This window comes from Megalops cyprinoides, chromosome 4 (genome assembly GCF_013368585.1).
Source record: "Megalops cyprinoides isolate fMegCyp1 chromosome 4, fMegCyp1.pri, whole genome shotgun sequence".
NCBI classification, from domain to species: Eukaryota; Metazoa; Chordata; class Actinopteri; order Elopiformes; family Megalopidae; genus Megalops; species Megalops cyprinoides.
The window spans coordinates 37,086,976-37,114,311 of NC_050586.1; the positions used below are offsets into that span (position 1 = coordinate 37,086,976).

The 27,336-nt window shown below is 44.6% G+C and overlaps 1 protein-coding gene across 1 annotated transcript; it reads right to left on the reverse strand.

The window, feature by feature from the left end:
* Positions 1-689: 689 nt before the first annotated feature.
* On the reverse strand, positions 690-27,336 carry LOC118776988 (secretory carrier-associated membrane protein 1-like). Its single transcript, XM_036527668.1, has 9 exons — positions 27,143-27,336; positions 17,718-17,795; positions 11,626-11,730; positions 10,012-10,123; positions 8,429-8,557; positions 5,698-5,857; positions 5,039-5,140; positions 4,441-4,558; positions 690-2,890 (listed from the first exon to the last, which is right to left on the reverse strand). The coding sequence occupies exons 1-9, from the start codon at positions 27,197-27,199 to the stop codon at positions 2,738-2,740; spliced, it is 1,014 nt and encodes a 337-aa protein (XP_036383561.1). The 5' UTR covers positions 27,200-27,336; the 3' UTR covers positions 690-2,737.

Here is a 27,336-nt window from a genome sequence, read left to right on the forward strand (position 1 = left end):
TTCAAAAAATGACTCCCAACTTTCCTTAATTACCAACCCAGCACTGACAGAATACAGTACTGAGCTAGTTATGTCAATGGGAGAGGTCATGCCAGTTATTGTGGATCCAAACATATTCTCCATTATTCTCCACTGAATTCCTATTTCATCCCACCAAGTGAATCTGCCAATAAGTCCTGGTACGTTAAATAGACAAATTCTCATGCATCTGACATGTACAGTATATATCCTGAGTATTACCGGTTTTAATACCTTTTTGAATTAGTGTTCGTTATGAAAAGGCTGGAGTAGCTTTCGTTTTTATGGAATTTACCATTTGCTTTACGTTTTACCGTTAGTGTATGTACACGTTCGAAGACCTAGAACTAATCACAGCATGGACCCATCGAATAACAGGAGGAGCCCCATCACGAGGGTGTTACTCTCATTTCAGAACATTAGACAGGAGGCCAACATCAGAGACGTGAGCAATTTTCATTAGGGGGCCAATAATGCTCTCATTCCATTCTAGGCCTGAGTTGGATTCTAGTGCTGTTCTGAGCTTGACACTAGAGAAGTGGAAGAAAGTTAAGGTTCTTATGACACAAGATGGTAGCTGAGGGTCGTAGAGACAAGTAGGCGTGCGCAAACTCACTGGGGACAGCGCCGCACAAGCAGAGGCAGGGGCGTGGGGGCGTGGGGGGGGGGGGGGGGTGCGCCGAGGGCCAGAGGAGGGACAGGAGGGGAACCCCCACACAGAGAGCACCGCGGGGCCACCCTGACAGGGGCCCCGTCACCCAGGGGCCGCCAGTCGGGGGTCGAAAGGTCACAAGCAGATACAGAAGGACATACAGGCAGGAGTGCTTTAACACGTTCGTTTGTCCAATCTGACATTGGTTGCTACAGGCAATTTTTTTTTTATTTGCATGTGCACGTACAAAGCTCGGCCGAAGCCACACTGATTCAGATCACCCGGAGCTACCGAAGCGGTAGTCACGCGGGACAGCCAGCAGAAGAGAACAATGGTGCCATTGCAGGACTCTGAACACTTCTATGGTTCGTTGACAGAATGAAAGATCTTCTTGTGCCGAACGAATGTGCATTTAGTGCAACTTTCAGCATCTGAAGTCCCACCTGGACTCGCTTAAGTCATCAGACACACATGCACTGTCTTAAATACCTCTTACAATTATGATAAAACATAATGAAGACAATTTGTTTTGAGTGTGAATCCAATACATTGTACTCCAGTGACCCTGGGACTTCACAGGGAGTCGGAAATGTCTTGAAAATGTCTTGCGACACAGCAGTTTCTCATGTCCACACAAGTACATGAATGTACACATTCACACAAGCCAGTTTGAGTGCAGAGACTGTCTTCTGCAGCATGTGGTGACCGCAGGGTATTGTTAAGCAGGAAGCAAGCAAGCCCTGACAGCTGAAAATGTCCCTGTTCCCAATGTCACTCCCATGTGAAAATTAGTGCCATTCACCCACATCGTAAGGCTAGTGTTTCCAAAGCTAAAAATGGCCCTAGCTGTAGAAGGTGGTCGTTGCAGGTTTGCTACAGCACAGATGTCAAATTACAGTTTCCTGTAAAGCGCTAATTCAGAATTAGCTTCGTTCATTCAAAACAGACCGTTAGGAAAATGCGGCTGCATACTTATTAACAGTACATACACTGTTGTAGCGTTTTCTAAACTGCTATATGAAGTAGTATATAGGAATGCATCTTGAACGAATCTTGCAGCATACATTCTTTAGGCACAATGTTATATGGGGTTTCTTTTGTTGACTGCTATGTTTCCAAAGCTTTGCTGGCTTTCCCCTACCCTGCCCCCCTTTCAACTGAAACGGTCACACTGACTGCAAACGATACCTACGCTTCCGATACATCAGTTGCACAAAAACATGCCTTCAGCTTCAGCGCAACCCTGCTGTTTCTGAGAATAAAATATGGACATTGTCTCAGATAAAGTTGCATCCAGCCAGCTGTAATTACTATGAAGAGAAATATTGAGTTTTATAAACCATATCTATGACACAGCTGGTGTAATTATAATTAGTGTTCAACCATTTATCTTCACACTGTTACATTAGCGCTCCACCACAAGTTATCCTTGCGAGAATTTGGAACGGCGGCTGCCTTCCCTCTAGATAAGCGAGCGACTGCTCTGAAATATCTGTTGGCATCAGAAGTGACCGCCCTGTGCTGCGGATGTTCCAGTTGGTCTCGCAGAAAGCCTCCGGTGAGGAGCGCGTTGAGACAGGCCGTGAGGGAAGGCGGCAGCACTGCGCGGAGAAAAGGGGGCGGGGACCTGCAGCGCAGGCCGTGAGAGGACGGCGCCTCGAGCACAGGGGACGCTCGCTTTCCTCACTTCCTGTCCCAAACGCAGGAGGGGAGGCTCTCTGCCAAAACCGACACCGTTCAACCTGTCCGATGGGCGTGAAGGGGGACTAAGCGGGCCGGACAGTGACCCCCGCGGGGGTGATTAAAAACGAGCAGCTTTCGGTCATCCGTCTCTAAGCCCATGCACGCAAGTAGAGGGGGAGGGGTGACGGGTTAGACATGCTGAGTGACAGGTAAGGGGCGGGGCCAGGGGCGGAGTCAGGGCAGAGTAGAGTCTGTCACTGGAGTGCATTGGATGAACGTGAGGGTGGAGCTCGGAGTCTCCACGCCAGATGGGGGAGGGGGTGGGGGCTGTACTGTGGGTCTGGTTATGGGGGTTTGGGGCGGAAGGTGATGCTCTCGGATGGCTCAGATCTGCTCTCCCTTGAAGGCTCCCCGGGCGGCGCTGGAGGCCGCGTTGGCCGCCGCCGTCTGAACCGTCTTGTTGGCCATGACGCCGGTGGCGAACTCCTGCTGGGCCTTCTCGAAGCTGGCGCCCGTGGTGCGGTACAGCGCGTGGACCTAGGGACAGCCACAGGGAAAGGGGGATCCCAAATGAGAAAAGGAACAACAGCGCCGCCTTGTGTCCGAGCTTACTGTGTGACAGAGGGGAGAGGCACTAGGGTCATTCGTTTTTTCAGCAGACACCAAATTCCATCTGGTCTCGGCTCCCTGCTGCGACAGCTCATGCTTTTAATTTCCTCATTTGCCTCTCCCACAGCACTGGGCCATCAACACAATCAGCAGGAGGTTACCACATTCGGAAGGGAAGATATATTTGGAAGGATAACTTAAGCATTCACCCACCAGCAGGCAGACAGATAAAACCGATGAATCTGGAAATCCATGAGGCTTGAAAATCTAAGAGTGGGTAAGCAGCGAGTCTGTAATTGTAGCCTTGTAGTTTTATTGAGTTAAAGCGGAGGCCGAGCCAACAGCTATATCTAATACGTGGATGTAAATATCTGTTGCATATCTTTCCATGCGTTACACATGAGATTTTCCCTTTAAGGTCTCCAGCTCGAAGTGGTACATATGTAAGCATCGAATGTATCAACAAAATCTATGATCAGCTAACAGCTTAATTAGATCAAATACACAGACTGGGCTATCAACAAATTCTACTATCTTTAAAAACTTAAGAGACAAAGCCGCGCATTCCTCCCTTGTAATTACGTTATTGAGCTGCCATACAGTCCCCTCAAGATAAACACTTCTAATTTATAAACCTTATTTCAGGGGCTCTAATTAAACACAGGCAACACATCGGCTATATTGAAGGACCTCTGAGGACTCGCCGCTTTCCGAATCCAAGAGGGCCTAGACCCCCCGGTCTGAGCGATGCATCTCCCACCCGAAGTGCGGCGCCGTATCGACAGCATTGATCCGCCTCTGCTACACCGAAAAATAACTGCTTTCTCAGTGCCTGATCCGACAGCACACATCTTGTTATTTTTCCCTGCACGCATTAATCCGTTTCTTTCTACGTGAACCGCATGATAGGGCCTGCGTGGGCAGGGGTGCAGAGTTTTGAGCCTGAAGATTCGGGGGAAACCAGAGCGGGAGCCATTAGACACGCTCGGAGCCGGAGAAACTGACTGGAACCGCGGACGAGTGAATAGAGAGACCCGGGGAAAATCACAGCTGCGGAGACAGGGCGATTTGCAGGAGAAAACTGGGAGAGGTTGAGTGAGACATCCTGCTGGTTGGAATGATTGAGACAGAAAACATTCTGCCCGGGCGGAAAGCTCGTGCCTGTGAACAAGCTGAAGTCGGTTCATAAAGGCTGCGTTAATCACAATTATGCGCTTTAATCTGCCTACAGCGTTTGACCTCAAATTTAGTCGCGGATCAGCGTTACTGACTGAATGCTGCTGAAGTTATTCTAAACTGAGAGAATACGCGGACGAGACTGTACGTCTGGCTGCTGGAACCCTTCCCTTCCGTGAAGGACGAACAGCGAACCTGACCCCCCGTGTCACCACAGGGCCGAGCTGTGAGCACATGCAGAGTCACCTCCCTGCCTCAGGTCCGTGCTGAAAGGGGGGGAGAAGGGGGCGGGCGAGCGGTACCTTCTTGAACATGATTAGCGAGATGACGGCCGAGGCGGTGAACAGCGCTGCGATGAGGATCATCATGATGCCCACGGGGATGCTCTTGTTCAGGCCGGTGAGGGCCGAGATCCAGCCGCTGCCCGGGAACAGCAGAGACATGTGTCACCCTCGTTACCCTCCTCACCCGGTGCTGTTTGCATCAGCCTGACTTAGCAGACGCTCTTATCCAGGGCGACTTACATAGGTTACAGCTTTACACATTTACACAGCTGCATGTCTATTGAGAGAACTGTAGGTTAAGTACCTTTCCCAAGGGTACAATGGCAATGACCAAGCAGGGAATCAAACCAGCAACCTTTCAGTTACTAGTCCTACTCCTTACCACTACATTACACTACTGTACATAATATTTACAGTATATATATTCATATGCTAATTCAATCCAACTCAGCAACTCCACATGCAAAACACTAACCAACCTGAAAAAGGGCATCTGCGACACACGCTCATAATAATTAACGGATGTTGATAATAAATAGATAATTAACTGATAAGAATGCTAATAATCAGAGTGATATCAGATCAGTGGTAACGCTAAAAGGCCGCCTGCACTCACCACGCTCCCCAGCCTGTGATGCCGATGGCCTGCAGCACGTGCACGCCGAACTGGCAGATGTACACAAAGAAGAAGACGAAGAATCTGAAGGAGCTGTCGCTCCTGCAAAACACAAACAGAGGACAACTGCTGTGAGAGGAGGCAGACCTGCGTGTCTGAGCCTAGCTACGCCCCTTTCCCTACTGATAAAGACGTATGGACATTTCCTGTTTCCACAATCTGAAGGAAAAAAATAAACTGCATTTCTTGGCAAAAACGCTGTCCAGAGGAGGGACAATGTTTCACTTATTAAACATATGTCCAGAGGAGGGGCATTGTGTCACTTATTAAACCTATGTCCAGAGGAAGGACGCTGTTTCACTTATTAAAGAGCATCTGTCATTTGAATCAGTAGTCGTTTAGCTGACACGGTCACATTAGACTGTTTTCTTGATCAGCCCTCAGGTGCCCTTATGAAGAGTCACTGAGTCATAAGCCTCACATCTGCATATACTTTAACACAGCTGGAGTTCTGCAGGAGCCCCTCAGGCTGAGTGAGCTGGTTTAGCTGGTTTAGCTGGTTTAGCGCACGGGGGCAGATGCTGTGGAACAGGGGGCTGTAAGCACAGTGGCGTGCCCCCAGCCTCAGAGGGGAGGGCGCGCGGGGCCGGTGCTCGTACCTGAAGGCTCCGTACAGGGGTCTGTACCAGCAGACGAAGGAGCAGGGGGTGAAGAGCATGAACCACAGCATGGCCAGGCCGAAGTCCACTCCTCGCGAGGTGTCCACGCAGAACCACGCCAGGCAGCCGAAAATGTTCACAAACAGCGTCCCCGTGTGGACTGGAGGGGGAGTACATGGAGGAAAGTCAGAATATACAGACAAATTATCCAGGCTAGTGAAGGGGGTGAGGGGGCGTCACGAATAACCCTGAATCATACATGATGTAATACGCGTTCATTTTACTGTAAAATTGTTTCAATGCGTAGAATTTTGCATACAGAACAGATATATCTTACTCTGTATTTTGCTTTGCAGCTCTGTACTTTGTACCTTTGTACTTTGTATCTAACTTTGTAAGTCGCTCTGGATATGAGGACTAGCTAGATGACAATGACATAATACGCAAGGTAATATTCTGCAAGTCGGGAAACACTTCAGTACAGAGGGAACATCTAAAAAGGTGCAGAAGGGAACTTCTAAAGAGAGTGTATTGATACCTAATTCTAATTACAACAGATGGCCAGCAACACATACTGTAGTGCAGACAGCCAACAAATAAAGTTGACTGATTTCTGTTTTGGATTAAACGGTAACTGTGCTTACAGATGACTGTTTAAGACATACAGTATGTAATTGCAATCTGTAACATTAGCTAGTAATTACAAAAACAGCATCATTTTACAAATGGGTATAAGTGTTACTGCACTATCCTGCTCTTATGAGAAAGTTAATATTAATTTAATAATTCCTGAAATAGTGTAACATTAACTTCCAACAACAACCAAAATTTTTGAGTGAGTTATCTATGGACGCTACACAACTTGCAGGAAGCCACTGGTCTAGCACAAAATTAAGGTTTGCAAAATAATCTGGTATGGCTGTCTGTCCCCTGGACTGACACTCTCTTTTCTGCCCACTATGTTCTGAGAGGCAGTTTGAGGAGATCCCCTCCTTGGTAAGATTGTCAGCATCACTCATCAATCCATCAATAACTCACCCCAGGCTCATCGCCTCTTTCGTCACTCTTTCGTCAGCTCATCGTCACTTTTCAGAATTCTTTTAGGACGTTAATGATTAACAGTATTTTTTTACTTGGTTTAAAACATGCACATGCGCCTGGACTACAGTTACAGCTTTGACCATCATATTCATTAGCATGAATCGGAATTAATATTCATTGCCAGCCAATATTAAATTATTTGTATGCATTCCCTTAAATTTCATGCTGGCACATCATGCTTGAAAGTCATAAATTCGCCTGCAGTTAACGCAAGGAAAATATTCTGCTCAACTACATGCAGGCAAAATGAAATTTTGCTCATGTGTTGCATAACAAAAGCAGTAGCAGAGAGGTCAGTCTCATAAGCCCTTGATAAAGGATAGGTTTTTTTTTTCCCCCCTGTACGCATGCCTGTGGGGAAGGCTGTGGGAAGCCCCGCCCCCTGTGCTGGGACAGTCTCAGTCACGGAGCTCCCGCTCCCTGAACCGGACTGAGCAAACTGAGCCAGGAGTGATAACACCCACAGAGGCTGCCCTCACTGTCAACCCCTCTCGGCTTCTACAGCTGATATTGAAGAAACCAGCAAGCAAAATGAACGTAGTTACAACCGACAAGTTTCACACCTGTGCTTGTACTCACCTATCTATACCACACACTCCCCTAGAGCTCAGCTCAGAGACATTATCTCAAAGAGGAAACGCAAGTAATACATTAAAAGAGGAAAATGCATGTTCAAATACTTTACACTTCAAAAAGGAGACTAGCGTCAAGTGTTCTCACAAAGTAGTAAGTTCTTTTTCCCTCTGGAGAATACCAGCTACATTAAAACCCCTTTAAAGGCTTTTAATGTGTTAACAAGCTTCTTATAATAGTAATGTGCTGCTTTTATGTTAATGTAAGTTTCTGAAATAGCTGCAAAATTGTAAGGAATTCCACTTTAATCGAGAGAAATGATGGTATGATCTACAGAACAGTCAGAGACCCAAAGGAACATTTCAGCACTTTAGAAATATACTGTGCATTAATCATGCAGAGGACACAGTCAAAGCACATATTTCAAGGAATTCTAAAGGGCAAGAACAAAAACAATCACAAAGAAATGTCAGAACAATGCAGCGTACTGTACATACAGCAGCAATGCACATGCCTCCGTGAGGAGCCATAACTCAGGCTGAATGTCCTAGTCACATGACTATATACATATTAAAAAGGAAACGCTCCACTCGCAAAGGACAGGCACGAGCCAGCACAGCACAGGCCCAGGTGCCTTTTAAAGGAACAGTTTGGAGCCGTACACAGCGATCGTCATCACCTCATACTTACACTGCACCGTATTACATTGACCTGCCCAAACACTATGTAGGTTAATGGGTACATCATTACCTCATATTAATAATCATCAGTGTATCAGGATTTGGACCCGTCTGTACGGGCACAACACAAATTTCCACAGCGGCACGTGTAGATATGTTACACCAGCCCAGGTATGAGCATATCACTGGCTGGTGATTTCCGTAAGACAGAGGGAGAATTTTCCCATTCTGCACGGGGGAATACGCTGCAAGTCCTGGTAAGAGAGCCCGGGGCATTAGCAGACAGACGGTTGCGTCCTGGGGCTGGCTGATTAACGCCGGACTCTGTGCCGTGAATTGCTCTGAACACACGTTCCTGCGCGCACTGAGACACTCACACATCCAGAGGTAATACATGATCTTGACTGTCTTCTGAAACTCCACGGGTATGTCTACCGCGATGTCGTGGTAAAAGCAGGGGCCGACTGGGAACTTCTCAGGAAGAGGTGGCCAGTTGTTTTTCCTTCCTGAAAGCAGAGAAGAAAACAGGAAATATGAGCCCTTCTTTGTTCTGCTAGCTTAGCTCTTACATCTCTCCGTTTATAAATCTTGATATTTGTTTCCCCTGCTTCCCCAGAGATGGAATCAACTGCCTGCCCTCTGCGTGACCGCGCAGTAACTAATCCCTGTTATTTCTCTCACAAAGACGCACCTCTCTGCTTGGCTTTGATATGACTCGTGCCCCTCCCACAAGCCTCCAATCTCCAGCTTCCCCATTATTCACTTCTTCGGTTTTGATGTCCATTTACTTGCCCCTTGGAAGTTCCTAATAATCATTAGACTTGTAACAGAGTATGTTTTTTTTCCCCCTTCATCTCGGCTTGCGTCTATTGCTCCGGGGCTTGGTTGTAAACAGCTGTCTTAATTGCTTGCACACTGCGATCTGTGATTCCTTTCAAAATGTATTCAGAAGAAATTTTCACTTTTTTTTTTTGGTAATTGCTTAAGTTTTGTTATCGCTTAAGTCTCCTTGGGTGTCTGCTAATTAGGTCACCCTTTGCAAAGGCATCCGGAATAACAAAAATATAATAAATAATAACGATACGAAACAACAAACCAAATGAGCGTAAATAACTGCACAATTAACTGAGAAGTAAACACTTCTTAGAGAAATTAAAAATTAAAAACTGTTATATCAACTGAAACAACAGCTACTTCAGGCTGCTTTGAGGTGCCTCAGAAAGGCTGCATTTTTTGATATCAACTTCACCCAACAGTATCTGCAAGCCAACAGCTCTTTGGTCAACGTGACATTTTAAATTAATCAAGAGAAGCAAAAGCTGTACCCTTTTCATTTACAACTCAAACCCAACCAGAAAAAGCAAGCCACAACGTAGTTACAGACTCCTATTTTCACGCTTACAGAAGCGTTTGGCAGAACTACATCTGTAAAATGTGATTTTACGAATGACAGAGAACTAGTGACTTGCCACTTACTTGAAAGAATGTCACCAACTGCTGTTGAATTGCAGTGCTGAATTACTGAACACTTCGAGGAATGTCCAAGCACAATCTCATTTGAATGACTAAGTCAATCACCTTCCTCAGCAGGCTTTCATTAAGTAAAAAAGACTACTTTCAGGAGCTGCTTGGACTTAGCTTAGCTTGGCAAAGGAAAGGCTTACTGAGGACTCATCCCAGGACATGCTGATTCAGATGAAAGGGGAAGGCAGCAAGTGGTCCACAACATACTCGAGGCCTTCCCAAGTCTGCTCCCCAACACCTGCAGTGCCAGCAGGCTTTTTTTCCAGCCTGGCACTTTTCTTGCTCAAGCTAATTTATCTTCACTCCTTGGTTGTGAAGGGGTGTGGAGGAAGTGAGAGTGCGCTTTGGCCCTGGTCAGCGTGGGCAGTATATTGAATGGAATGCCGTAGCGTGTAATGAGTGGTGTTCCTCAAGGGCATGCCCGGGCGCCCCTCACCTCCCGTTGCACTGAGGGACTGCATCTCCCTCTCCCGCCGGTCCAGCTCCGCCGCCTTCTTCTCCAGCTCCTCCTGGCGCCGCAACAGCTCCGCCTGGGCACGGGCCTGGTCCTGGGGAACAGGGAGGGAGGGAAGGGGGTAAGTTTTCAACCCACAAATTCTCCCCTAACGTTGTCATTAACAGAGGGTTTACACGCAAGCATTGAGTGATCCATCTCAAACAATGGCCGCGTCATCCTGCACAGGTGAGACAAAAAGGTGGGCCGCACCAATGTACTCATATTGTCTTATGAGTAAATTTTCTACACTGGTGAAGCTTGTTCATTTACTCCAACAGCCGTCATTAACACACTCAAATTTTCAAGGAAGCGTTTATCAAATTCCCATGAATTGTTCCCACGAGTTATGAAAAAGCAATAAAACGTCCAGGCAAGCCTTCTCAGCTGTTCTGAGGAATGGGGTCATGTGACTTGGCGTAATTGTTGCAGACATGATGCCAACATGCTCCCCGAAAGCCTGATGACAGAATGCACACTTCCCTAAAATCAGAGCTTCTGGCGGCCCTGAATTATACATCCCCTGTATCATCGGCAGGGCCTGTTTGCTTCGGGGCATCTGTCTGCATGCACAATTCACTCGAATCATGATCTCAATCCACAGCAAAAGCAGATACCTTTTATCCTCAAGAGCAGCAGCGGTTGAGCAGAGTTCATTCTCTTAGATAAGGACAAAAGAACACAGCGCTCAAGCTGGCATTCTTTTGAGCTACCGATGTCGCAAGAATTAACGGCAGACTCTGGATATTTGTTACAATTTGCAGCAAGCTGTCCTCCAGCATTACCCAAGTGTTTTGGCAGATGTCATTCTGTTCAGCGCTGTTTGTTTGGCTCTTTCAAAGTAACTGATATAGACATGTTCGCAGGCCTTGGAGAATTTTTAAAATGTGGGTGACTGCCAAGAGTTTCGCCTGGTGCACCACGGGCAATGCATGAATGATTCTTCACTTGTCAATGAACCAGGGCTCATCTTGGGTATGAATTCTTAATGCAACGTGAAGTTTCCCTTCCCACGCTATCCAATGTCGTGAACTCTTAATCAAGCCCTTAGTTTTTAAATCCGCACACACGCCATTAGCCTGTATTTTTTTTTTAGATAAGTGAGCTTCCTTTCACTCGCCCTGTACCCTGTTAATGGGCTTTAAATACATGTGTCTGTAGGGACCTTCGTCTTAGTCTTAGAAAATGAAAATACTGCACACCATGTAGCTCGGCATATATAGCTGAAATGCCAAAGCTGGCTTCACATACGAATGAACCAGCAGAGATGGGCTACCCTCAGGCAAGAAAAAGACAAGGACTGTAAGACAGAGGAGGAGGTACAAGGTATTTGCTGGGAGGGCAGCGGAGGGTAGGAGGGGATACGGAGAGAACCGGAATGGCTTGGTAATGCTGAGGAAAAAAGGGGCGAGCTGGAAGAAGAGGAAATAGAGGATGAACGGGGTGGTGGAAGAGGATGAAGAGAAGGTGGAAAAAGAAAGGGAAATGGAAGAGGAAGAACCAGAGATGGAAGAAAACAAGGGCAGCCTGTGGGGGAGGACATCAGAGGTGAGGTACCTGCGTCTGCTGCTGCGTGTAGGCCGGGGGCTCTTCTGTGGGCTTCATGATGGCAGGCTGTGTGTTGGTGGTGGGGGGCGCTTTTGGGCCAGTGCCAGGGGCTGCCTGAAAAACACAGAAAACCTTATTCAGCCAAGCATGCACCTTTCATGAAAAATTATTATTCTGGAAGACAATAAACACATTCATGGTAAAGATTTATTATCTTTTCACAGAATGTATGCAGCTGCAAGTATGTCTGTTGGTGACCAACTGAACTGGCCATTAAATGAGAGGCTCTCTATTGCAGTTAAGATTTTTGGGTGGCAGGTCCAGATTTTTAGTACCCAACTCACTAGCTCGCCATATTCTTGCTGGTTAAATAAAACTCATTTATTGTCATGTTAAATGTTTACATTAGGCATATTGGTTATGCACTACATAGGCCCATATTGCATTTACAAGCTGAGAGACAATGTTTCGATACTGACAATGTAACACAAATGTACCTGCAATATAAATGGACGATCAATTAACGTGACATAATAAGGAAGTAAACGCCACCACATACAATGCAGTTTACAGTACTGTAGCCTACAACGTAAGCGCTGAACAGCTAGCAATGTAAACCTGTCAACTGTGCTGAAAATTGAAAACTGAAATGACAGAAAGCAATAAGTAGACAACGTTCTCTCTACTAAAGTCTCCCACAGAGGAGAGAGAAGAAAGAAATGTAATACAACAAATCTGATTAACCAATTCGAGATGTCATCCCAATGAGCGTCCTGCATTCTTAACAATAAAAAAGTGAAAAGAAAAAAAAAAAAAGCTTCTTCACATCTACTCTGCACACCGTGAAACAGCCGGGGACAAAGCAAGCAGTAGAGTGTTCCCACTCACTGGGTCACATCAATCATAGGGTGAATGAGAACAGAATAGACAGTGGAATTTAATGCACAGTATGATTAGTGATCCACTCTTCTGGGCCATTTGAGTTTACAGCACATTGAACAGTCAGAACTTTTCTCAATAGACTGCTGTCTGAACAGCAGAAAATAACCAGGCAGATCAATTGACTCCTAGACAGGCTTTCAGGGGTGAGATTTGTAAAAGACATTCGAAGCTCAGCCATTTCTCTTAAGCCTGTGTTCAGTTTAACCGTGGATTGAGTGGACTGACACAAGCTTCAAATCGAAAAAAGGCTGTTGGTGTACATGCCCAAGATTTCAGCGGCTTACATATGGCTAGGGCACTTTCAGGTGCATGTCACATCTCTGGAAAACCCAAGTGCTGGAATAATCTTAGCACACATGAGAAATGTGTTACCGATAAAAGCACTGAAATACGAATTCTAATACCAATACTCAATTAAACTGATCCTTGAGGCATAATGGATTAGATTTTTTTTAATGTGTGGTTAGAATAAATTTGCATACCTTTTAAATCCACTTCTGTATGCTATACTAGCTTATATGCTTTCATGAACTGGCAACAACTACTGAGCTGAAAGTACAAATTATAAAACCAGTCTTATTTGTAGATGTTTAATTTCAGATTTTATACTCGATAATGTCTTTCTTGCATTGATTCTACCCTTACTTATACAACTTACTTTTTCCATGGATGGAATGATTTCCACATTACTTCCATAAGAAACAACATTCTGAAACAACAGAGTTACAGTTGAAAGGTATAGTTTTTGAAAGCACTGGCTATTGTACTGGCCCTGAGGTTTTTTTGTAAGATCATTATTTCCCGGATTTTAAATTCGGATTTTAACTCAACTGTCTGTTAAAATTAAACAGCATACAATTCATGTGCCACAAGGAATCTCTTTGAGAAAGGATGGAAAAAAACTGATTTAGGGGAAATATTAATGAATAATATGCTGATTAAAAATGCAAACTCCAAAGTCAATGTGCTCAGAACCCACTGCAAATACGCACAAGCACAACAAAAAAGGAAGTCTAAAAACGCATCCTCAAAAACAGTCCCCCGCTTCCCCGAGGGGTAAATGTGAAGCCGCTGGGATGACACTCCGTGTGCGGTCCCTGAGCCTCTCTCACTGCGTGGTGAGGGGGGGTGCTCCTGACGTCCGCCTGCACGCCGCCAGAGGCTAAAGCCGCTCATTACATCCAGCCAGAGCACCGTTTCGGTTCCCGCCCCGAGCGCAGAGCAGATCGATACCAATCTCAGCTCTCGCAGGGCTCCCGGGGCCGGAGCGACAGTTTGACACAAGCGGCCGCTTAGAGGAACACTTCGCTCTGAACTCGGGGACCCCCCCGTCACGGACCAGTCACATCCAGACTCCTGTTTCAGACAAACTCTGCGACAAACGCACCGATTTAACGAGGAGCAGCCCGCGGCTTCACAGGACATAATAATAAAAATAAACCTGATCCTGATCTTTAGACAATGCTGTGACTGACTTAATGTCATCCACTGCCTACTCTGATACAAAATGCTATAAACTGTTATTGAGTGGACGGAAGAGAGGAAGGACATTTTCACAGGATTCAGGGACAGTTCTAGCAAGTGCCATCTACACAAGGTGACACTTCATTTCCTGAGAATAGCACCAGACATTCCATTTGTCATACATCTGACAAAAAATTTATATTCATCTTGCAGGCATCACTCCACCTCTGCATTTATGTAGTAGCTGTTGAAGGGCTATTTGTAGGCGTGCTGAAACATCCCATCATAAAAAAAAAAAAACTGTGGCAGCTTAAGCAGGATACTGCACACAACTGCATTTGGCCATTTAGCAAAGTCCTCTTTAGAGCAGCCTACGGCAAGCAACAGAGGACACGCCATGCTATGCTTTGAGTTTGTAACTTGCTAGGACTAACAAACCAAACACAAATAACAACAATCCGGCCACGTCTAACAGATCTGCAAATTCATTCAGCTATTGGATTTAAAAAAAAAAAAAAAAAAAAGTTTAAACTTTAAGTGACCCGAAGCAACGTGGGTCTGAAGTGAGATAATACTAGTGAGATAATACTGTGGCAGAAAATCCCGATCATCCCTCTGTCTGCACCGACGGTGAATATGTCCCCCCGCATCTAACCAACTGTGGAGAGACATTCAGAAATGACTTCCAATCAGCTGGCAGATTTCGCACTGTTCCCTTGGCACCCGCTTCGGCTGAGCAAATCAGGTCACTGGAACAGTATTACTCCTGCAGCCTGCATTGACCAAGGACATAAATAATTACGGGCCACTGCGCTGGGGGACGGTATTGACTGGGCCTCCCTACAGTCCTGGACCGCCTTCTTCTTCGACAGTATCACAACACTGCAGAATTACTTCCAAGTCAAGCGCGCAGCCCAGAAAAATCAATCGGCTGTTCGGAAAATATCCTTAAATACGGCCACTGCTTCTGCGTTTTTAAAAGGGTCTAACTCTGCCTCACACATTGGCTTTTTAATTCTCTTTTTCACTGTATTTCAGTTGTTTTAATTGTTTTAATTTTTCCAAATTTGCTTTTAATCACTTTCTCCCATTTGCTACCATTAGTAGGAAACATCATAAATTAATGCAGTAGATATTCTACATGTAAACATAGCTGTTTGGAAATGGAAAGTAATAACCATTGCTGTGTGTCCATTTTCATAAAATGGAATAATAATTGGATCAGTGTGTTTTAGATGGAGTTAAAAGCACCAGGCAGGGGCAATGGGAGTTACAGCTAACTAATTTGTACTTCCTGGATAATCTAAGTAAACACCAATCACTTTGCACCCCAAAACTGCCACCCAACAACCCCTGTATTTTTAGTAGACAGAACAGTGCTTCTTATTTAGGCCTAGTTCATATTATGCCACATGCCGTGCATTAAATTACGTGTCCATAAAAAATAATTTTAGTCCATTTTGAAAAGCCTGATTCCATTAAAAAAATGGCTAATTTGTTTCCAAAGGCCAATTTCCACAATTCAGTAAGTGATTCTGCAGTACCATAGAAATGAATGCCCTATTAAATATGTCTTTTCAATAAGGCAATAATGAGACTTCTTTTTCACCATTAATGCATCTTACCAAGATGTTGTAACTACTGCAACCCAATGGCCATCTGGACGTCTGCTATTTGCAACATCATGGTTCTTCCAGTAGATTGATACAGCATTTAGGACGGGGCACATCTCATGACTTATCATTGCTAAAGCATGCATGACAAGGCATACATAGAATCAAGGCATGGTGTTGAATAAATAGTGTATTTCAAAAATGACAAAGTCTCACGGCTGGGCAACAGACTGACATCAGTCTGAATAATCTTCTTTGTCTGTCAGAAAGGTGAGATCTCAATGACATCACCGCTCCAGGGAAAGTTCAACTCCTCAGAAAACCAGACAGAACTCCCGGGCACTGAAAATTCTCCATCCTCCTGACACTGTAAGGTGGACATGCTCTTGACATGCACAGCCATTACTGAGATTTTTCTCCATCAATAAGTCCAGAGCTAGCAGATGTTGCGACATAAACTCTAAGCAGCTTAAACAAGTTTTTTTAATATAGATTATTAAGACCACGCACTGATCGTACTTGGGGTTGGAATCTTAAACCAGCACACAGTGTTAAACCACATCTTTTCATCTCTGTAACCTCTGCAGTGATCCTAGAAAGGCTCTCTCTCTGCAGAGGGGGATAATTCAGTAGCTTGGATGCCTAGGACATTCACATTTTTTGTCCATACTACAGAAGTATAACATCTCATGCACAAAGGCTGATAGGCTGGTATCAGGCAATACTTCTTTTGTTTTTTTTTTTAAACTTAAAGTCTTGACAGAGCTCGTGTTTACCTCAAATTTTACCATTAACCATGCCTGTGCAATGTGTAATCCTAAAGTTAGTTATTTAATCGCAGTGCAAAAATTGCATAAATTGCCTTTTTCTGAACTGGGTACATGTATAAAAGTGAGAATTACACCAAATAATTCATCTGAAATTAACATAACTGAATTTAAAGCAAAGTACAGTGCACTTTAACTACAGTGAAAGACTGGATCATATTATATAAAGCCTTGAATTTAATTATATCATATCTAATTCAAGTTCTCTTAATCAAGAATATTTACAGTAATTTAGTGTTGGAGAGGTGGTTTGAGAAATTTTAAATTATAATTTCATATTAAAATTGATCACAGTAAGTTGTGTCAGTAATGTATAACAGAGGTTAATAACAGAGTAAACTCCGCACAAATGATGCAATCAATGGTGCAAAAGTACAGTATATGCATAGACTATGTTTCGGTTTAAGACACTGATAGTCTTACTTTTATCGAGTAAAAAATTGCACTCATTCTCGTTAAATAGCACTGGCAGACCAAGTAACCAGCTAGTTGGCAGTTATGTCACGATGTAATTATGTATATATTGGTCTGTTTTATATTTCATAATTATCTGTGACACCACATCTCACACAAGCAATTTTATTAACAGATGAATGGAAGACTCTTTTACTAATAACACTGCACCTTGCAAGAGATGCAAGCTTGCAGAATTTAATCTCCTCTCCTTATACTATGTACTCCAGCACCAGAGATTAGCTCTGGTTAGGCCACGGTTAGATGATCCAAGTCACCACATGCAGTGGGAAGATGCATGATAGTAGCACCACAGGCAGTGCTATGAGCACCCATTCAAAATTAAAAATAAATATCAGCAATATCGTCCTCCTCACTTGCCGATACTGATATGGTGAAAAATCTGAATATGGGCCTAATATACTGGCCCAGCTGACGTATCAGTTGAAGTCTGTTGGTGCCAACCTGATTTCACGCAAAGCTTGGCCTCACCACTGAGCCTGCCACACTGTCACCTTCAAGGGCCACCAATGCCCCCGGCCCCCACAAAGCAGGAACAAATTTCAAACTTACCGTGTCCAAATCGGATCCACTAAAGAGGGATAGCATACTGAGCTCTTTAAGATTACTGTTAATCGCAAATCTGTTTAAAAGGGTTAAGTCATATCTCAGAGGATTTCATGCACCGATCAACCGGGTAAAACGCTGGGAGCCGGTGGGCTGCTGATGAAAACATTAATGGTGGTCAATAATGCAGTACCAGCATAAAAAAAAGATACTCAACCCTCTAAAAGGTACTCACTGTTCTGGCATCTGAGAAAGGGTTGTATTCTTCCAGACCTGGAGGGGCATTTCGTGTTACTTGTGTCACCGAGGGATCCTAGAAGGGAAGAGAGCTGATGTTAATATGCTGAAGTAGAACCCCCCCCCCTTGCATTCTACGAACATAAAGACATGCTGGAAAGCAGTCTCTTAGACTTCAGCTTGACCCAACATGCTGTTAATGTGACTTAATTACTTTCCAAAGCACAGCCTTAGTGATGAACTGTAGGCTTTAAAACAAACAAATCAATACAATGACTTCCTCGCTTCCTTTTCAATATGAATACAAGAGTACTGTTCACAAACAAGTCTCAACTTAGACAAAGCAGTGACTTTGAAATCATATTACACATGTATTATAATTACCTGCTCCTTTAACTGTAACAATGCTTTATTTTTGCAGTGCGTAGGCTCATAATAACATACGATACAACATAAGAGTTCAGTAAAATTAGAAGAAATTAGATTTTAAATGTGAAAACAAGAATGAAAAGGTTATTCCCTGACACTTGCTGTTCTACAAATATCAACTTAAAATGACAAGCCTCACACATGCCACAAGTTAACTCATTCACAACTAAGACACATTTCCACATAAGTAATTTCATAAACCAGGTGTTCAACCAAACTAACACACAGGTATAAGCTCTTTGTGCAATCTTATACACAACAAAAACAGTTGTAACTTTACAATAGCATTGCCTTTGAAACACACATATAGTATTTAATATATGTAGCTATTTTCATAATTCCAGTTTCGGCAGTTTGAGTTCTTAAACAACACACAAATCAGCACAGCACTGTCCTAACCCTAAACAGCACAACATCTTTGGGGAAAAAAGGAACTTGCCGTTCTTAATCGGCTGCAGTTTCTTCTTGGAAGCCAAACACTGAACCACGCTGTCATTTACTTAATTAGCAATCTAGCAAGCAATCAGCGTCTCTGTATCAAAACACAGACGGTGCTTCTAAGAATATGGGACAAAACTGCGACAGACAGACTGCTGTCAAAACAGCAACAAAAAACCCCATGCCCCCTCCCCCACTATCAGCAGGGAGAAATAATGAGAGTGAGCTAATTCTCTTTTTCGCTGGCACCACATGGCATCGTAGACAGACAGGATCCAGGGCGTACAGTAGACAGGGGCCCGGTAAATGACGGACGTGGGAGAGGGGATCCCTGTAGCAAGACGCACATGACAGACGCACAAAGACGTCCTTTGTTGTCGGTGTCATGTTCTTTGTAATTCCCTCCGCGGTCGCCCCCATTATAAACGAAGACACATGGCCGAGGGTCACGGGAGCCGAGGATTCCATGGCAACCGCCTCGCGCAAGCCTTCGCCAGGCCAATGACACTGTGCCGAAAACAAAAAATAAAGCGCGCGGCCCCCTCCGCCCAGACTGATTTCTGTCATTCCAGGCACACCGTGTCACTGTCACGCTGACATCAGACAGCGGTACGGCTTTTAGATGATAATCACGGCAGAACAAACTTCTGTCGAAGGGAGAAAACAAAATGACCTCTGAATTCCCCTCCAGACGCACAGCGGGAAATAAAGAGCGCGATGCCGAATTATGTCAGAAGTGCCTTTTCCACACTATAATTTGGAGCACTGCAGCGCGACCAGCCAATAGCATGGCGCCTATTTTTGGGGGAAAAACAATTGTGCTCCACCAGTCAGCATGCAGATCCACTACACTAGAGTCAAACGGTATACTTAAATCTGAACTGAAGGCTATAATTTAAAACTGGCACAGAGGGACGATTCTAATAATCTTCCCTGCGAGTTCTCCGTGAATAGCCTACACAAGGGGCAGAAGAGAAGGAACAATACAAGTGGGGAAATCTACCTGACTTACAGAAAAGCAAGCATATGTGTTACACAGCCTTGTATTACATCTGTGAAAACAGAAATCTGTACTGAAGGCCAACTGTCATGCAAAATGAAGAGGAACCGAAGAGGTTATTTGATTTACCCTCTGAGTCCGGTAATGAGTGAATTGTATTTCCAGTATTCACGTATTATTTTCTGCTACCACTCTGCTGTAGTTTGCAATGATCAAGAAGTCCGTTTTGTAGCGATGAAAGCCCATGTTCACACGCTTTATGACTCTTAGTTTTCTGTTCATTGCCTTAGCACTGAAAGCCCACAACAGAATTCCACAGGACAGAAACTGACAGATAAAAAGTGAAAGATTCTCAGCACAGGCCCCAAGGTTAACATCACCAATCTGGCTTGTACAGACAGTGTAATATGCATTATACACAGACACACTGAAGTAAAAGAGACACAGCTTCTGAAGGCACACTTGCAGTTAATGTCTGACCGTCTCTGTACAGTAAGAACTCAGGGTCCGCCGAGCTGAAGGGGTATGTGGGAAATGTGTAAACATCTGAAAAGACGACAATCACTGAAAGCTTAACAATCAAAGTTAAAGATTATTCTGCAGGTGCATGACACGTGTGATGGAAGTATCTAGATTTGATTTTGAATACCGTGAATTCGCTGCGGTGGACTTACAGGGATAGCAAAATGTGTTCATTCACATTGTATTAGTCGATTAATCCCAAAGGGGGAAAAAAGGAAACTTACGTGCATTCTTTCCTGTTAATGTACAAGTAGTCTGGACCTACTGCCCAACTGTAACATTTTAACACAAACTAAAACTGAAGACAATGCCCGTTACTCAGAAACAGGCCACAAAGTAAAATCTTATTTTCCTGAATTATTTAATTTCATCTCATGATTTCTTCTGCAGAGGCAATTCTGTTCATCATTTTAATTCCCCACAGTGGCTGACATTCTGAGCGTGACAGAGAGTCCTTCTGCATTCCCTATCAAAGCCCATTCTGAAAAGAAAAATAACTTCAGAATGTGACCAGGCACCTCACCAGTCTTCTCTATGACAGATTACTCAGAGATGTGCAGGCCTATATATAAAACATATTCAAGGTAGTTACATCCTCATCACAATAAACCTGTTGGATGCCAGCCATTTTTTCCTCGCTGGGCTTTGCTGACTCCAGTACACAAGAACAAACACTACTGGTCTAAGCTTTTGAAGTAAGTAATTGCATTTGGTGAAAAACACCACAGGACAGGTCCTTGACACTAGAGCGGTGAGTGAGGAGGACAGTACTGACAAGCAGACTGTAGACTTTATTTTCGCTTTCAGCATACGCCGATATCACTCCGGGCCGTTTCTCCGCAGTGAAATACAGATGCAGAAAGCGGTGCACGGAGACGCAGCGTTCAGCTATGCCGCAGCACGTCTTTAATGTCTGCAATAAAAATGCATGCTCCACAGCCCCGGAGCTGCACGCTGTACTGCAGTGCAGTGTACGGGTTCAAGGTGAGGAGCGCGCGCCGAACGCTTCGTTCTGGAGGCAAATGCACTAATCACAAGCGCATAAGAGCACGCGCTGAATTTAGAGGCTCGCAGATACCGGCGGTGTCTCTAGTCTCATGAAAGCACTCCTGTGGAATCCTCCGCGTTGTCATCTGGAAGCGAATTTGGGAGAACCATACTCTCAGCTATGCTTACCTGAAGCATGGACTTCTGCCCTCACAAAAACGATTGATTTCACAATCTTCCAATGCATATGATTGTGGCGTTAAAATGTAACCCAGGCTAATTATAAGGGTAAATGACATGTAACAAAGTGGGAAGAACTATCTGTATTTGGTAATCAACTGGCTGGGATCATCCAGATTTGACAACGGGTACAGCCACATTTACACCTAGCAACCGCATACCGAGATCTGAAATTGTAATTCACGGGTTCTCTGTTCTTTGATCACACAGGCAACTGCTTGTGGACAGAACTGTTTTAAAGAGCAAAAAAATGTATGAAGCAATGTTTTAGGTAATACAGTAATGTCACTCGTGCTGAAAGACATCTGTCTTCTGTATGTATTTCATCAGGATTCTGGGGTCTGTATCTCTGGGAGCAGTTATTAAACACACACTTCTTAAAGAGCACTTTCAGAACCTCAGAATTAACTGGTAAACTTGACACTAGCCTCCACCGGCACACCGCTCCTCTTCACACAAATTCAATGTATCGATTCCGCGGCTGCATAAAAAAACGCGAAGCACCTGTAGGCCGGCATCTCCAAAATCTAATTATTCAGCTGATATTCAATTTGAGGCTGTAAAAAAGGAGTCAAAATAGGCGGTCTCATTTGCTTGCCTGCTTGCTGAGGGTGGTGTATCGATTAAGTGCCCAATCACGTTGTGTCTGGATCCCCATAAATCAGGCTGGGTTTTCATCCTGCTGCACCATACCGCACCGCACCGCTCAAGACCGGCCAAAGAAAGTCATCCGCAAAGCACGTTTTACTTTCTCTACGTCTCAGCAAAATTCTCTGCTCCGTCCTCAAACAGGGACGAGCTTCTTTTTTTTTCCATTACGTAATGCAATGTATGAATTACTTCAAATTAACCACATTACTTCACAGTCACATAATATTCAGTCAGCTCAGCATGGCAAAATGTTGCTTGGCTAGTAAGCACTCCTGCAGTAACAGGCCAAACAATTACACCACATTAATGTTTGGTAATAGGCGTTCTATGTAGTGAAACTTTGATCATTTTCTGCATCATTGTTGGGAACAGAACAGAGCTCAAGGGAATGCAACATTCCCAGTTCATTAAGGCTTTCTGTTTTACAGAGGGGTTCCTTGAACCAGGAATGACTGAAGAGAGAGGGCTGCTGACCATTCAAGATGGAGGGAAGCTGTTGTCACAAAACAAGTAAGGAAGGGGTGGACACAAATAAAACCTCTGGGACATGAATTCAGATCTTCTTTGTTCCTTTTTCCCCCCACCAATGCCTTATGGTGAAATGCTTCTACAGTAATCCTTTCAAAGGCCCAGCCCTATTGGCAAACGTTGTTATTCACCTCCTCTGCTAAGGCTTTCATTTTTGTTATTTACTTTTGCTAATACCAGGATTACACACCATTTCTTCCCCAAGGTTAAATGCAACAGCAGTAATTAAAAGTGTTAAGGATTTGAGCTATATAAGATGCTGGGAGGGTAAGACGGTTAACACTGGCGGTGACATTGCACAATAGCGCAGAAGCCTTTGACTCAGTAAGGTGTCTGAAATCATAAAGCACAACAGGAAGAAACATCAGCTGCTTGAGCATGCAGTGCTGGTCTCCGATTTGCTGATGCAGGAGGGAGAGCTGCATGGCTGACTTCTGATTGGCTGGCTCAGGGGACGAGGTCAGACAGCGGTGGAAGTGACCTCCGTGTGACATATGCATTGACCCCAGAATGAAAGGAACTTGATTAGCAAACAGATCAACAGCAGCAGGACATCCTGTATGCAGAGTGTGTGGAGACCAGAGGAAGGGTCAACCCAGTGGGCCAGGATCTGTGCGCTAATGCCATGCACCAAGGCCCAAAACATGTCCTTGGAGGCACAGCATTGTCATACAAATTCAGGAGATTATCTCAGAAGACTTTAGGGTGGCTGAGAAGATCCCTAACACACTGGGCTAATTTATACTCCACAGTTCTGCGGAGGGAACGTTATAATCTGATATCAGGGAGAATGCTAACCATTGCTGTTGAACAGCAGCACCCTGATTATGTTTGCTGTATTGGTCTCATAGTAATCCCCTAAAAACAATCAAAGTAAGAATGAGATAAGGAGCAATGCAGGGTACATGCCATTTATGCTATTGAGGCTGCTGCGCTTCAGATTAACTCAAGCAAGTAACAACGGTCTTCTGCACTGGCTTCCACAAAAATAAAATCGGAGATTGTTATCTGTGCGAGCGCTGACAGGATGTTTCTGTGGCATATGCCCCTCAACGAGCAGGCAGAGGAAGTGACACGTGAGCTTCCCTTCCTGGATTACGTGACTGGCCGTGCACAAACAGCCGTCTCCTGTTCCTCCCTCCACGGGCACGGGACCCGCGCACGCAAACACCAGCCTCCTCCCCCCGTCTTTTCGATACTTTCCAAAGTGCGCTCTTCTGCCTCGCCTGCGCTCACCTCAGATGCTGCGCCTTTACAGCCAACCTGACTCGGCCCCTGTGCCCAACACTCCCAGCACCTTTTGAGCACAAAGGGTCCCTCAGACCAGCTCTTACCATGGCTGTATTATGCCACCACCCAGACTGTAGAACAAAAGAGCTTAAGTGTTGGCTGTTGGCACACAGATGCCTCTGCCACAATTCTGCAGATCTGCTGGTTTGCAGTCTGGTCCCGTCCTGTCAGCTCTTACCTATTTCCAGCCTAGCTCCCAAAGGTTCAATCTTAGGCACCTCTGATCATGGAGGGTAAGAAGGGTGCCCTGAATTCCACAGCCAGCACTGGTAGCTATGAAGGAGAAAGGACTCATCCTACATTCTAGACAAAGGCTTTGAGCACACACACCACTGAGGACGCCCCCTCACTTCCCAAAGCCCACCGGATCATCTGACATGCTTAAGTTTTTTCTACCGCTGGTACACACTTGCTGACTTCTAATCTGAATTTATATATATGGAAAGGAATACTTCAGACGTGCACAAACGGTGTACCATGGATTCCTCCATTTCTACTTAATGTGTTTTAGTTCAAGTGGTGTCTAGGGGATGTAGAATGCTAAGCGTAATACTGTGTGATTACCTACATCTCTGCCAAACAATCTGTGGTTTCATTCTGTAAGTCCAAGTCTTTAATCAAAAATGAACTATCACTGTTCAAAAAACTCTTGCATGTTTAAATACTGGATTCTAGCTCAAAGCTATCTTGTCTTTACGAAGTGAACTATATAATTAGATTATCTCTTGACATGAGAAAAATTTCCCTTCCGACTTTCCTTTCCAAAACTCTTGAATGTACTTTTTTTATCCAATCATCTCATCTTTCTCAGATTGGCCTGCGTGACCCCTGCCAGTCCAGCCACTCTACAGAAATGGCTCTGCTCTCTATTAGCGATGCACTTCATTCTGGGAGAGTGGTCTCACCCTCCTCTGTAGTGATTCTGCTTGACCTTTCTGTAGCTGTAGTGAACCATCATGTTGTTCTTTCTAGCCTGGCAGAGACAGGCATCTCGAGCACTTATCTTAGCTGGATATCATCCTACCTCCCTGGGCATTCCTACCAGGTGGTCCCAACAAAGAGGTCTTGTCAAACATCTTGGCTTTTCTAGCAGATGTCTCATTGTCAAGGTCTGATCACCACCTGAAGCTCAACTTTGCTAAGACTAAGCTGCTCCACATCCCTGCTAAATCCTCCCCTTACCATGACCACCACCCTGGAGAAGACTCTGATGTCAGCCTGTCAGACCGTCAAGAGCCTCAGGCTGACACCTGACAGAGCAGTCTAAGAGACTGGGCGTCATGAACAAACACTGGTGTTAGCCAAACCTGCAGTGAGGGAATGATGCTCCCTTATGCTTCAGTCCAACGCCATACCCTTCACACTGCCTAGGTCACTGCATTGTGCCACCTCCAGGGAGCCCGGCTGTCTTCTTGTCCCCCTCCCGGCTGTAATGTCTCAGGTGTCCTGTTTGTTCTATCCATGACGTGATAGAACGAGCTTCCATAGATGTCAAGACGTTGGAGTGACTGGCCATCTTGCATCTACACATTTTGTCACTTAGCAGACAGGATGTACAGGATGATCACGCTACTTTACATTCACATTGTGAACATCCAGCAGAAACTCTCTTTCCAGAGAAACTCCAGAAGTCAAGCACAAAGGGCATCCAGCAAAACACTGTGTCAAACACACAAGGCTGAGACCACAAACGCACACTTGGCCCAACACACAAGTTCAATGCAATATACCCGACAGGAGTCTACCATTCCAAAACAAAACCAATACATACCCAGAGCTTCCCTGGGTTATTGTTAGTGGAATGGTATGGTACTGTAATGGTAAAAAACACTGCTCAGTGGCCTCCCTCAACAGACTTCCACAGACAGACTGTCTTTGCATGACCAAGTCTTTGTGCAATTGTGACTGAAGATCCACATCTGCAGACTGCAGAATCTTCTTGTTTATTTAGCTTCACTATACTGTACATTGTACTACACTTAGCTATGGCACTTGTGTACCTATTGAGGCACGCATGCACTTACATCGGAGGGAAAACGAGTTCCATGCATCACGACTAGGGTACTACATGTACCTATGAAATCGTTATTCCAGTATCACATTTACAGTTACTGTCATCTACCACGTGCGTCCGGTCAAGTAGCTGTTAGCAGGGTCAATAAACTCAATAAGAAGTGAAGGACTTTCGCGAACAGATACACAAATCAGCTGATAACATTAGCAAGATGGGTGGCTAGTTAGCATGCTGACGAATACCAGATACCTAATCTTACAGACCGCAAGGTATATAGTCTGTTTTACTAATAATGAGGTTTTAGTAGCAACTAATTAGCTGCACTGATACAAATATATACAGCTACCTGGCTAGGCAGACATCTCTGTCGCCAGGTGGTGGTGTTAATAAAGAAACTGACGAAAATGCAGTAATGTTATCTTCTCATGATTACAATCGCTAGCTAGACTGTCTAGTTAGCCAATTATCTAGTCAACTGTCAAAACAGTTAGCTAGCTAACGTTAGCCAGGCAACTGTCAGAGCTACAAGCCTAGAGCTAATGCTTTTCACGCCTGACAAGAATGCAAATGTACAAAACGGCATTGACTAAGAGAGATTATCTTGCTAACTTCTACAGTAACATTATCTTCCTACGCGTTTCCATACGACGTTACTGAAATCCGAACCCAAACAGCTCCTTCAACTTACTAGCTATCCAGTTAGACGTCTAGTTAGCGGTAGGTGGCTAGCTACCACAGAAAACGGCTATACAACGCTAGTTAGCAAAGCTACACACGCCAGGAACAGAGAAGTCCAACCTCAATACAGTCAGCAAGCTAACGTTAGCTTGCTAAACTCCAATAGCCATGCCAACGCGGCCGACTTCGCCCCAACAACATCTTTGTGTATGTGTTTTCTTTTAATACATATGGTTCTGTTTGATTAATTAGTGTATTGCTCGTTTTGTTGCTTTGGCAACACAGCGATTGTCCGTCTTGCCAATAAAGCACCTTTATATTGAAAATGAATTGACTATTTAGCGACTGCAGCTCGACAGCTAGATAACATTAAGTGATCCCAGAACTCAGTAATATAACTGGCGAGCTGACGTGCTGCATGTCAATACGCTGATCACCTATCCAGCAAGCTACATACTGTCTGACATTGATGAAGATCAGCTAATCGCGTTCACAGCAATACCAGCAATGAGGTAATGTTGCGGTAGTGAAGCTAGCAAGTAACTCGGGAAGAAAAGGAATTGCACTTAACGTTAGCTGAAGTACAGCTGCTAGCCAGCTCTGGTCAATTGTTGTCAAGTATAGCTAACAAACGTTATAACGTTACCTGAAAGGGGTTGCTGAAGTCCGGATCTGCGAACGGATTACTGTCAAAGTCGGACATTCTGCTTAAATATTGTCTTTAGATCGCGGTGTCTTTTATTATTGTTGTTGTTTCCAGCTATTTTCAAGTAGAAACGGCTTTCCCCTCCCTCAACCGCTGCAGCACCGTTACAGCTCGCTCTCTCAGCTTCAGCAGCA